Source organism: Panulirus ornatus, chromosome 57, assembly GCF_036320965.1.
Source record: "Panulirus ornatus isolate Po-2019 chromosome 57, ASM3632096v1, whole genome shotgun sequence".
Taxonomy (NCBI): Eukaryota; Metazoa; Arthropoda; class Malacostraca; order Decapoda; family Palinuridae; genus Panulirus; species Panulirus ornatus.
In genome coordinates, this window is record NC_092280.1 from 10372795 (window position 1) to 10386298 (window position 13504).

General features: G+C 38.7%; 1 protein-coding gene across 1 annotated transcript in view; it reads right to left on the reverse strand.

Moving 5' to 3' along the window:
- Nucleotides 1–419: 419 nt before the first annotated feature.
- Nucleotides 420–13504, reverse strand: part of LOC139766162 (uncharacterized) — a 37300-nt gene continuing 24215 nt past the window's right edge. Inside the window, exon 2 of the mRNA XM_071694432.1 lies at nt 420–3592. Coding sequence (XP_071550533.1) covers nt 1271–3592 — 2322 coding nt within the window. The 3' untranslated portion in view covers nt 420–1270. The remainder of the gene's footprint in view (nt 3593–13504) is intronic.

Genomic DNA, 13504 nt, shown 5'->3' on the forward strand with positions numbered 1-13504 from the left:
ACTCCCCGATTGACTCCTTCCGTTTCCCCTTTTAGAAAGTTAAAATACGAGGAAGGGAGGGTTTCTAGCCCCTAGCTTCCGCCCCCTTCAGTTGCCTTTTTGCGACAAGCGGGGAGTACGTGCGAAGTATTCTTTCTCTCCTATTTGTATGATAGATAAACGGTATATTGATTTCAAGGTGAAAATATGTTGTTGAGAAATTACAGAACTTGGAGTGGGTTGGGGAAGTGGGCTACAATAGTAAGTAGTTAATGTGTCCAACAAGAGCAAAAGCACCAGGTAGGGTTGGATGAGGTATAATTACATAGTAGGAGAAGAATTACCTGGGAAATTCTATATTATGTACGTACACATCGTACTCTGTGGTAATTACTCAAACCTCAAATTATATAAGATTACATCTTGGTTGACTGCAATGATTTTGTGTTGATTTACATCATGGATTTATTGGTGAACATTTAGTGATGCAAAGTTACATATTGGTTGAATTGCAGTATCATCGTGTTGACACACATTTTTATATGAATATCATTATATAAACATTAAGCGATGTATATTTTCACACTGGTTGTTTTACCGTTATATAGTAACTGACATACATATGACTATGGAAAAACAAAATCATTTGCTTGCTTAGCTGTGCACTTGTTTATGGGTTAAGACATTGATAATATCAGGCACTAATACCTCACTGAGCACTGGTTAGTGCAAGACGATTGCCCTACTGGACGTCCTTCAGCGTAAGTTTTTATCTTTGTGACAGGGTGAGGACCGGGTTGTTGTTTACACAAGACGATCGCTCATTGGACCATTCTGGAGATTCTTAGAGAACCGCTCCTTCACGCTTCCACTGTTCGGGGTATGTCAGTGTCAGGGTGTTCACAGAAAAGCGACGCGCAGCTCCGACATAAACCTCTCAAACATCTCACACAGTCAATGGTTCACTAGTTTATCTGTTAAGTTATCTAAAACATATCTCTTTCACGAACTCACTGGAAGTGGACAATCTTGGGTAAGGGCGGTAGACGCGTGTATGTTTACATGTATGAGTATACACAAGCCCATGTACATTCACAGAACATCAGGAACTGATCTCTAGATACACATATTATGTAAAGTCACATCCAATTTTCTTAAATCTGTCGCTGAAGACGTTCTTTTTCACAATGTGCCTAGAGATATCTTTCTGCACACTCAGTGAAAACCATAGTTATATCTTTTCATTATTCTTACAATGATCTTGAAGCATAAGTAAATGAAATGTCTTGCCTCATGGCTGATATACACAACAGAGAACTTGCGTCAGCATGGCTTTCACTGCCTGCAGAGTTGAGCGAACATCCTGCTGGAACTGTTGACTGCGCATATTGTAGATCCAGGGGTTCCATCCTGTGCTTGCCAAAAAGAGCCACAGCGATAAATACGTGTGTAACGCATTTACTGATGGCATGGTAAAGCTTGCTACAAATGCAACACCCATTGGAAAGACGGACAGAAGAAAAAGATGGGTAATGATCAACTGTGACGTTACTATACGGATGTTCTCCTCCCTGATGGGTCCTGACACCCTCATCTCCAAGGCTCGCCACTCTGCCGTCACCCGCACCTGCTCACGCACAAAGTTTATGATGGCTATAACAGAGAAAGTTATTGACGAGATACACATCAATGTAAGGAACAACAAATTCACTATATTCGTTGAGTATATCCAGTTGTTCCATTTATAGCTGTTAATACCCAGGGGTAATTTGAGAATGGTGTCCCATGTCGTAGAGAAGTCACCATCTTCGTCAACAATCAAAATAAGTGTGTGTAGTGTGGCTGTCATCCAGGTTAATGCTATGAAAACCTTGATTCTCGGCACTGTGAAATAATCTCTATACCTGAGTGGTCGCCATGTCAAAATAAGCCTCTCGACACTCAATATGAAGGTTGTCATAAGACACACAATGGAACACACACCATACAACACACCTTGAAAGACAGGAAGCCCTTTATCTACGGTTAGGAAGTTATCTGCAAAGATGAAAATATTGCCAGACTCCCAGATAGAAATGTGTGGGGGAGCCAAGAAGGGCACCAGGTGATAATACAGTGATGGGACCACGACGAAAAGGGAAATGAGGAGGTTGGAGAAGGCGAGAGACATGCGGAGCATACCGGATGGTTGGCCCCTGTGTGCACCTCTCACCATCACTGTCACCACCAGCAGGTTCCCCACCACCCCACTTATGGCCACACCCGCCACCATCACCACCAGCGCCACTTCACCTGCCAAGCAGGTCCCTGGTAAGTAACTCCAGCCACCGTGCAGCCCATGCTCTCCAGGGTCGCGCGCCCAAGTCACTCTATACATGGTATAGCAGCATGGCCAGTGTATGTTGTTGGTTATATATACTTTTTTTTCTTGATACTTAAAATGATTCAAAGGATACATTGCCTGCCAGCAAGTTATACCTTCATGAACAGTGGCCAAGTTTTCTATCATAACTTTGACTCCATTTACCTCCCTTACAATCACCTCATACGTACCATCACAAATTTTCTCTAAGCAATCCGTCTCACCGTCATAATAATTCCAGAACACCATGGAAATGAAATATTCTTCTCGATTCCTTCGCACTGGACAATTATAAGGATCGATTAAGATTGTATTATTGCTACAAATTGTAAGAAATTTGTGTACTTTACAATGATTGAACCTATAAAGCAGTGGTAAACAAATACTAATATAATCTCTGTCAGTATAGATTCTGTATTCAGTATTGTCATCAGTTTTAATTGGATAATATTTCAAATTCTTATTCCAAATTCTGGAGTAAACATCAAAGCAGAACTTATAAGTATTAAAACTGTAGGTTTTTATATCCTGTCTATCTGCACAGACATTCGAGTGGCCGTTGAAAGATGGAGAGAACTTACGAGGTGGATGGTCACATAACACGAAATAGGAGTTTCTGGGGACTTCGATGTCACCATTCGCCACCTCTGTGTCGTCTCTCCGTTGACGATGAAGATGACGGAGGACAGCTCTACGTCTAGTGGTAAGTTCTTCCACTAACTGGCTCAGGGTAGTTGAAGAGGAGGAACGAGACTCTGGTCCCATCTGCCCACTATATAACTCTTCTTGGATTTTCGTGCCATTTATAATGTTGCTTTTTGTCCCAGTTTTCCATGTAGCTATGTCTTGGGCCGTCTCTATTAGTGGTACACCTTTGTATTTAGACTTTACAATACATTTGGTTGTCCGACAACGCTCTTCCACTTCCTCAGCTCCTGGTGCCTCCGTCTGAGCATCAGCTGAAGTTGTTGGCCTCAAAGATAATGGTTCCTCATCCTTTTTCTGTGATATGGTTTGATGATTATGACCCAGAGAAAAGTCGGCTTCCAGGTAGTTTTCAACTTGCTGCTGACCAGATGGTCTATCCTCATGAGGTGTGTAAGTCAAGCTTGAGGGCTGGTGATGCAACAGGACTTTTCGCTGCGTACCTCTCTCCGCTCCAACAAGAGTGAAGTGCCACAACAACGCTGAAAACAGTACCGCAGACAGTCTTGGGGATTTCTTCAGCCTAGCCATCACTGCCATCACCACCTGTGGGATCATCAAATGGTTTCATACTGTAATCAGCGTTAGAAAATGATTTTCCTTAAATTATTATCATGCTTAGGGGTCATGAACTATAATAAGTACATTCATTTTTGCACTAGTTTAAGATAGATTGAAAAAGCTTTTGTGCTTTTAGAAAGTTTACATCTCATAGCACAGTGTAAAATTTCTAAAATCTACTATTGTTCCTGGGTAATAAGTGTTGTTTTCTAATTGATTATGTCTATAAGTATAGAAAATGACTATCATTCCCTTGAAACTTTGCCTATGTGATCAGGAGAAAAAAGTTTTGAGATTTACATATTTTTCGGAACATTCCAGATAGGTTCACTGCTGAGTAGTTGATCTAGAACTTTCTAGAAGTTTCAGCAATACAAATGGTAGTATAGATATAAGAGCCTTAAGCCAACCAGCTCAGATTAGATCTAGCTGCCTTAATGGATACATTTTTCTGAGATGGTATCTAGAAGCTGCAAGCATCAGGCAGACGCATCCAGCTATGTCTGCGGCCAAGTTATCAAAACAAGAACGAAAATGTGGCAGCATCAGCTAATATGTGCCGGGTCTACAAGGCATATCCCAGCATGTCTGTCCCCCGGGATCAAGACGTCCCCCGGGGATCAAGACAAATTCTGGACATCTCATTTCACCTGCGAGCAATACAAGAAAACTCTGGAAGGTAAGATACGCGATTGTTGCTTGTTTAGATGGCGTATTTTCATGTTATATATTTTTTTTTTGGAATTTTTCGATGTTAGAAATTTCTTAATCTAATTTCTTTTAAATTTTCACTGATATTGAGAAAAATCATATATGTTATATGCTGAGAGAATCTGGTACACATTAGTCATGGGTGAAATAAATTCATAAACAAATGTAATTTTTTTTCTTTTTTGTTTATAATTATTATTCTTCTACTATACTTTGCCGCTGTCTCCCGCGTTAGCGAGGCAGCGCAAGGAAAAGACGAAAGAATTGCCCAACCCAGGGACATACACATACACATACATACAAGTCCACACACGCACATACACATACCTATACAGTTCATACATGGTATATATCGTGATATATATATATATATATATATATATATATATATATATATATATATATATATATATATATATATATATATATATATATATATATATATATATATATATATATATGTACATATATATATATATATATATATATATATATATATATATATATATATATATATATATATATATATATATATATATATATATATATATATATATATATATATATATATATATATATATATATATATATATATATATATATATATATATATATATATATATATATATATATATATATATATATATATATATATATATATATATATATATATATATATATATATATATATTATATATATATATATATATATATATATATATATATATATATATATATATATATATATATATATATATATATATATATATATATATATATATATATATACAGCGCTGGTGGCTGATTCATGTGAGAAACTGCAGAAGCTGGTGACTGAGTTTGGTAAAGTGTGTGAAAGAAGAAAGTTAAGAGTAAATGTGAATAAGAGCAAGGTTATTAGGTACAGTAGGGTTGAGGGTCAAGTCAATTGGGAGGTGAGTTTGAATGGAGAAAAACTGGAGGAAGTGAAGTGTTTTAGATATTTGGGAGTGGATCTGGCAGCGGATGGAACCATGGAAGCGGAAGTGGTTCATAGGGTGGGGGAGGGGGCGAAAATTCTGGGGGCCTTGAAGAATGTGTGGAAGTCGAGAACATTATCTCGGAAAGCAAAAATGGGTGTGTTTGAAGGAATAGTGGTTCCAAAAATGTTGTATGGTTGCGAGGCGTGGGCTATGGATAGAGTTGTGCGCAGGAGGATGGATGTGCTGGAAATGAGATGTTTGAGGACAATGTGTGGTGTGAGGTGGTTTGATCGAGTGAGTAACGTAAGGGTAAGAGAGATGTGTGGAAATAAAAAGAGCGTGGTTGAGAGAGCAGAAGAGGGTGTTTTGAAGTGGTTTGGGCACATGGAGAGGATGAGTGAGGAAAGATTGACCAAGAGGATATATGTGTTGGAGGTGGAGGGAGCAAGGAGAAGAGGGAGACCAAATTGGAGGTGGAAAGATGGAGTGAAAAAGATTTTGTGTGATCGGGGCCTGAACATGCAGGAGGGTGAAAGGAGGGCAAGGAATAGAGTGAATTGGAGCGATGTGGTATACCGGGGTTGACGTGCTGTCAGTGGATTGAATCAAGGCATGTGAAGCGTCTGGGGTAAACCATGGAAAGCTGTGTAGGTATGTATATTTGCGTGTGTGGACGTATGTATATACATGTGTATGGGGGGGCGTTGGGCCATTTCTTTCGTCTGTTTCCTTGCGCTACCTCGCAAACGCGGGAGACAGCGACAAAGTATAAAAAAAAAAAAAAAGAAAAATATATATATATATATATATATATATATATATATATATATATATATATATATATATATATATATATATATATATATATATATATATGTATTCCCTGCATGTCGTAGAAGGCGACTAAAAGGGGAGGGAGCGGGGGGCTGGAAATCCTCCCCTCTCATTTTTTTTTTTTAAATTTTCCAAAAGAAGGAACAGAGGGGGCCAGGTGAGGATATTCCAAAAAAGGCCCAGTCCTCTGTTCTTAACGCTACCTCGCTAACGCGGGAAATGGCGAATAGTTTAAAAGAAGGGAAAATATATATATATATATATATATATATATATATATATATATATATATATATATATATATATATATATATATATATATATATATATATATATATATATATTATCCCTGGGGATAGGGGATTAAGAATACTTCCCAAGTATTCCCTGCGTGTCGTAGAAGGCGACTAAAAGGGGGGGGAGCGGGGGCGGGAAATCCTCCCCTCTCTTTTTTTTTTTTTTTTAATTTTCCAAAAGAAGGAACAGAGGGGGCCAGGTGAGGATATTCCAAAAAAAGGCACAGTCCTGTGTTCTTAACGCTACCTCGCTAACGCGGGAAATGGCGAATAGTTTAAAAGAAAGAAGAAGAATATATATATATATATATATATATATATATATATATATATGTGTGTGTATATCATACAAACCTCCAACAGTCAATACATATATATATATATATATATATATATATATATATATATATATATATATATATATATATATATTATATATATATATATATATATATATATATATATATATATATATATATATATATATATATATATATATATATATATATATATATATATATATATATATATATATATATGTGTGTGTGTGTGTGTGTGTGTGTGTGTATATCCCTGGGGATAGGGAAGAATGATTACTTACCACGCATTCCTCATGTGTTGTAAAAGGCAACTAAAGGGGACGGGAGCGGGGGGCCAGAAACCCACCCCTTCTTGTATTTTGACTTTATAAAAGGGGAAACAGAAGAAGGAGTCACGTGGGGAGTGCTCATCCTCTTCGATGGCTTAGACAGGGGTGTCTAAATGTGTGTGGATGTAACCAAGATGAGAAAAAAGGAGAGATAGGTAGTATGTTTGAGGAAAGGAACCTGGATGTTTTGGCTCTGAGTGAAACGAAACTCAAGGGTAAAGAGGAAGAGTGGTTTGGGAATGTCTTGGGAGTAAAGTCAGGGGTTAGTGAGAGGACAAGAGCAAGGGAAGGAGTAGCAGTACTCCTGAAACAGGAGTTGTGGGAGTATGTGATAGAGTGCAAGAAAGTAATTTCTAGATTGATATGGTTAAAACTGAAAGTTGATGGAGAGAAATGGGTGATTATTGGTGCATATGCACCTGGGCATGAGAAAAAAGGTGTTAGAAAGGTGTTAGTGGTTTTGATGCACAAGATTGGGTTATAGTGATGGGTGATTTGAATGCAAAGGTGGGTAATGTGGCAATTGAGGGAATAATTGGTATACATGGGGTGTTCAGTGTTGTAAATGGAAATGGTGAAGAGCTTGTAGATTTACGTGCTGAAAAAGGACTGGTGATTGGGAATACCTGGTTTAAAAAGCGAGATATACATAAGTATATGTATATAAGTCGGAGAGATGGCCAAAGAGCGCTATTGGATTACGTGTTAATTGACAGGCGTGCGAAAGAGAGACTTTTGGATGTTAATGTGCTGAGAGTTGCAACTGGAGGGATGTCTGACCATTATCTTGTGGAGGCGAAGGTGAAGAATTATAGGGGTTTTCAGAAAAGAAGAGAGAATGTTGGGGTGAAGAGAGTGGTAGAGTAAGTGAGCTTGGGAAGGAGACTTGTGTGAGGAAGTACTAGGAGAGACTGAGTAGAGAATGGAAAAAGGTGAGAACAAAGGAGGTAAGGGGAGTAGGGGAGGAATGGGATGGATTTAGGGAAGCAGTGATGGCTTGCGCAAAAGATGCTTGTGGCATGAGAAGCTTGGGAGGTGGGTTGATTAGAAAGGGTAGTGAGTGGTGGGATGAAGAAGTAAGATTATTAGTGAAAGAGAAGAGAGAGGCATTTGGACGATTTTTGCAGGGAAAAAATGCAAATGAGTGGGAGATATATAAAAGAAAGAAACAGGAGGTCAAGAGAAAGGTGCAAGAGGTGAAAAAGAAGGCAAATGAGAGTTGGGGTGAGAGAGTACCATTAAATTGCAGGGAGACGAAAAAGATGTTTTGGAAGGAAGTAAATAAAGTGCATCAGACAAGGGACCAACTGGGAACTTCAGTGAAGGGGGCTAATGGGGAGGTGATAACAAGTAGTGGTGATGTGAGAATGAGATGGAGTGAGTATTTTGAAGGTTTGTTGAATATATTTGATGATAGAGTGGCAGATGTAGGGAGTTTTGGTCGAGGTGGTGTGCAAAGTGAGAGGGTTAGGGAAAATTATTTGGTAAACAGAGAAGAGGTAGTAAAAACTTTGCGGAAGATGAAAGCCGGTAAGCACCAGGTTTGGATGGTATTGCAGTGGAATTTGTTAAAAGAGGGGATGACTGTATTGTTGACTGGTTCTTAAGGTTATTTAATGTATGTATAAATCATGGTGAGGTGCCTGAGGATTGGCGGAATGCTTGCATAGTGCCATTGTACAAGGGCAAAGGGGATAAGAGTGAGTGCTCAAATTACAGAGGTATAAGTCTGTTGAGTATTCCTGGCAAATTATAAGGGAGGGTATTGATTGAGAGGGTGAAGGCATGTATAGAGCATCAGATTGGGGAAGAACAGTGTGGTTTCAGAAGTGGTAGAGGATGTGTGGATCAGGTGTTTGCTTTGAAGAATGTATATGAGAAGTACTTAGAAAAGCAAATTGATTTGTATTTAGCATTTCTGGATCTGGAGAAGGCATATGATAGAGTTGATAGAGATGTTCTGTGGAAGGTATTTTAAGAATATATGGTGTGGGAGGCAAGTTGTTAGAAGCATTGAAAAGTTTTAATCGAGGATGTAAGGCATGTGTACGTGTAGGAAGAGAGGAAAGAGATTGGTTTTCAGTGAATGTAGGTTTGTGGCAGGGTTGTGTGATGTCTCCATGGTTGTTTAATTCGTTTATGGATGGGGGTTGTTGTTCGCTGATGATACAACGCTGGTGGCTGATTCATGTGAGAAACTGCAGAAGCTGGTGACTGAGTTTGGTAAAGTGTGTGAAAGAAGAAAGTTAAGAGTAAATGTGAATAAGAGCAAGGTTATTATTTACAGTAGGGTTGAGGGTCAAGTCAATTGGGAGGTAGGTTTGAATGGAGAAAAACTGGAGAAAATAAAGAGTTTTAGATATCTGGGAGTGGATCTGGCAGCGGATGGAACAATGGAAGCGGAAGTGAATCATAAGGTGGGGGAGGGGGCGAAAATTCTGGGAGCCTTGATGAATGTTTGGAAGTCGAGAATATTATCTCGGAAAGCAAAAATGGATATGTTTGAAGGAATAGTGGTTCCAACAATGTTGTATGGTTGCGAGGCGTGGGCTATGGATAGGGTTGTGCGCAGGAGGGTGGATGCGCTGGAAATGAGATGTTTGAGGACAATATGTGGTGTGAGGTGGTTTGATCGAGTAAGTAATGTAAGGGTAAGTGAGATGTGTAGAAATAAAAAGAGTGTGGTTGAGAGAGCATAAGAGGGTGCTTTGAAATGGTTTGTTCACATGGAGAGAATGAGTGAAGAATGATTGTCCAAGGGGATATATGTGTCAGAGGTGGAGGGAACGAGGAGACGTGGGAGACCAAATTGGAGGTGGAAAGATGGAGTGAAAAAGATTTTGTGTGATCGGGCCTGAACATGCAGGAGGGTGAAAGGAGGGCAAGGAATAGAGTGAATTGGAGCGATGTGGTATACCGGGGTTGACGTGCTGTCAGTGGATTGAATCAAGGCATGTGAAGCGTCTGGGTAAACATGGAAAGCTGTGTAGGTATGTATATTTGCGTGTGTGGACGTATGTATATACATGTGTATGGGGGGGCGTTGGGCCATTTCTTTCGTCTGTTTCCTTGCGCTACCTCGCAAACGCGGGAGACAGCGACAAAGTATAAAAAAAAAAAAAAAAGAAAAATAATATATATATATATATATATATATATATATTAATATATATATATATATATATATATTATATATAATATATATATATATATATATAATGTATTCCCTGCATGTCGTAGAAGGCGACTAAAAGGGGAGGGAGCGGGGGGCTGGAAATCCTCCCTCTCATTTTTTTTTTTTAAATTTTCCAAAAGAAGGAACAGAGGGGGCCAGGTGAGGATATTCCAAAAAAGGCCCAGTCCTCTGTTCTTAACGCTTACCTCGCTAACGCGGGAAATGGCGAATAGTTTAAAAGAAGGGAAAATATATATATATATATATATATATATATATATATATATATAATATATATATATATATATATTATATATATATAATATAATATATATATATATATATATATATATTATCCCTGGGGATAGGGGATTAAGAATACTTCCCAAGTATTCCTGCGTGTCGTAGAAGGCGACTAAAAGGGGGGGAGCGGGGGCGGGAAATCCTCCCTCTCTTTTTTTTTTTTTTAATTTTCCAAAAGAAGGAACAGAGGGGGCCAGGTGAGGATATTCCAAAAAAAGGCACAGTCCTGTGTTCTTAACGCTACCTCGCTAACGCGGGAAATGGCGAATAGTTTAAAGAAAGAAGAAGAATATATATATATATATATATATATATATATATATATATATGTGTGTGTGTGTGTATATCATACAAACCTCCAACAGTCAATACATATATATATATATATATATATATATATATATATATATATATATATATATATATATATATATATATATATATATATATATATATATATATATATATATATATATATATATATATATATATATATATATATATATATATATATATATATATATATATATATATGTGTGTGTGTGTGTGTGTGTGTATATCCCTGGGGATATGGAAGAATGATTACTTACCACGCATTCCTCATGTGTTGTAAAAGGCAACTAAAGGGGACGGGAGCGGGGGGCCAGAAACCCACCCATTCTTGTATTTTGACTTTATAAAAGGGGAAACAGAAGAAGGAGTCACGTGGGGAGTGCTCATCCTCTTCGATGGCTTAGACAGGGGTGTCTAAATGTGTGTGGATGTAACCAAGATGAGGAAAAAGGAGAGATAGGTAGTATGTTTGAGGAAAGGAACCTGGATGTTTTGGCTCTGAGTGAAACGAAACTCAAGGGTAAAGAGGAAGAGTGGTTTGGGAATGTCTTGGGAGTAAAGTCAGGGGTTAGTGAGAGGACAAGAGCAAGGGAAGGAGTAGCAGTACTCCTGAAACAGGAGTTGTGGGAGTATGTGATAGAGTGCAAGAAAGTAATTTCTAGATTGATATGGTTAAAACTGAAAGTTGATGGAGAGAAATGGGTGATTATTGGTGCATATGCACCTGGGCATGAGAAGAAAGATCATGAGAGGCAAGTGTTTTGGGAGCAGCTGAATGAGTGTGTTAGTGGTTTTGATGCACAAGATTGGGTTATAGTGATGGGTGATTTGAATGCAAAGGTGGGTAATGTGGCAATTGAGGGAATAATTGGTATACATGGGGTGTTCAGTGTTGTAAATGGAAATGGTGAAGAGCTTGTAGATTTACGTGCTGGAAAAGGACTGGTGATTGGGAATACCTGGTTTAAAAAGCGAGATATACATAAGTATATGTATATAAGTAGGAGAGATGGCCAAAGAGCGCTATTGGATTACGTGTTAATTGACAGGCGTGCGAAAGAGAGACTTTTGGATGTTAATGTGCTGAGAGTTGCAACTGGAGGGATGTCTGACCATTATCTTGTGGAGGCGAAGGTGAAGAATTGTAGGGGTTTTCAGAAAAGAAGAGAGAATGTCGGGGTGAAGAGAGTGGTAGAGTAAGTGAGCTTGGGAAGGAGACTTGTGTGAGGAAGTACTAGGAGAGACTGAGTAGAGAATGGAAAAAGGTGAGAACAAAGGAGGTAAGGGGAGTAGGGGAGGAATGGGATGGATTTAGGGAAGCAGTGATGGCTTGCGCAAAAGATGCTTGTGGCATGAGAAGTTTGGGAGGTGGGTTGATTAGAAAGGGTAGTGAGTGGTGGGATGAAGAAGTAAGATTATTAGTGAAAGAGAAGAGAGAGGCATTTGGACGATTTTTGCAGGGAAAAAATGCAAATGAGTGGGAGATATATAAAAGAAAGAAACAGGAGGTCAAGAGAAAGGTGCAAGAGGTGAAAAAGAAGGCAAATGAGAGTTGGGGTGAGAGAGTACCATTAAATTGCAGGTAGACGAAAAAGATGTTTTGGAAGGAGGTAAATAAAGTGCATCAGACAAGGGACCAACTGGGAACTTCAGTGAAGGGGGCTAATGGGGAGGTGATAACAAGTAGTGGTGATGTGAGAATGAGATGGAGTGAGTATTTTGAAGGTTTGTTGAATATATTTGATGATAGAGTGGCAGATGTAGGGAGTTTTGGTCGAGGTGGTGTGCAAAGTGAGAGGGTTAGGGAAAATTATTTGGTAAACAGAGAAGAGGTAGTAAAAACTTTGCGGAAGATGAAAGCCGGTAAGGCAGCAGGTTTGGATGGTATTGCAGTGGAATTTGTTAAAAGAAGGGATGACTGTATTGTTGACTGGTTCTTAAGGTTATTTAATGTATGTATAAATCATGGTGAGGTGCCTGAGGATTGGCGGAATGCTTGCATAGTGCCATTGTACAAGGGCAAGGGTGATAAGAGTGAGTGCTCAAATTACAGAGGTATAAGTTTGTTGAGTATTCCTGGCAAATTATAAGGGAGGGTATTGATTGAGAGGGTGAAGGCATGTATAGAGCATCAGATTGGGGAAGAACAGTGTGGTTTCAGAAGTGGTAGAGGATGTGTGGATCAGGTGTTTGCTTTGAAGAATGTATGTGAGAAGCACTTAGAAAAGCAAATTGATTTGTATTTAGCATTTCTGGATCTGGAGAAGGCATATGATAGAGTTGATAGAGATGTTCTGTGGAAGGTATTTTAAGAATATATGGTGTGGGAGGCAAGTTGTTAGAAGCATTGAAAAGTTTTAATCGAGGATGTAAGGCATGTGTACGTGTAGGAAGAGAGGAAAGTGATTGGTTCTCAGTGAATGTAGGTTTGTGGCAGGGTTGTGTGATGTCTCCATGGTTGTTTAATTCGTTTATGGATGGGGGTTGTTGTTCGCTGATGATACAACGCTGGTGGCTGATTCATGTGAGAAACTACAGAAGCCGGTGACTGAGTTTGGTAAAGTGTGTGAAAGAAGAAAGTTAAGAGTAAATGTGAATAAGAGCAAGGTTATTATTTACAGTAGGGTTGAGAGT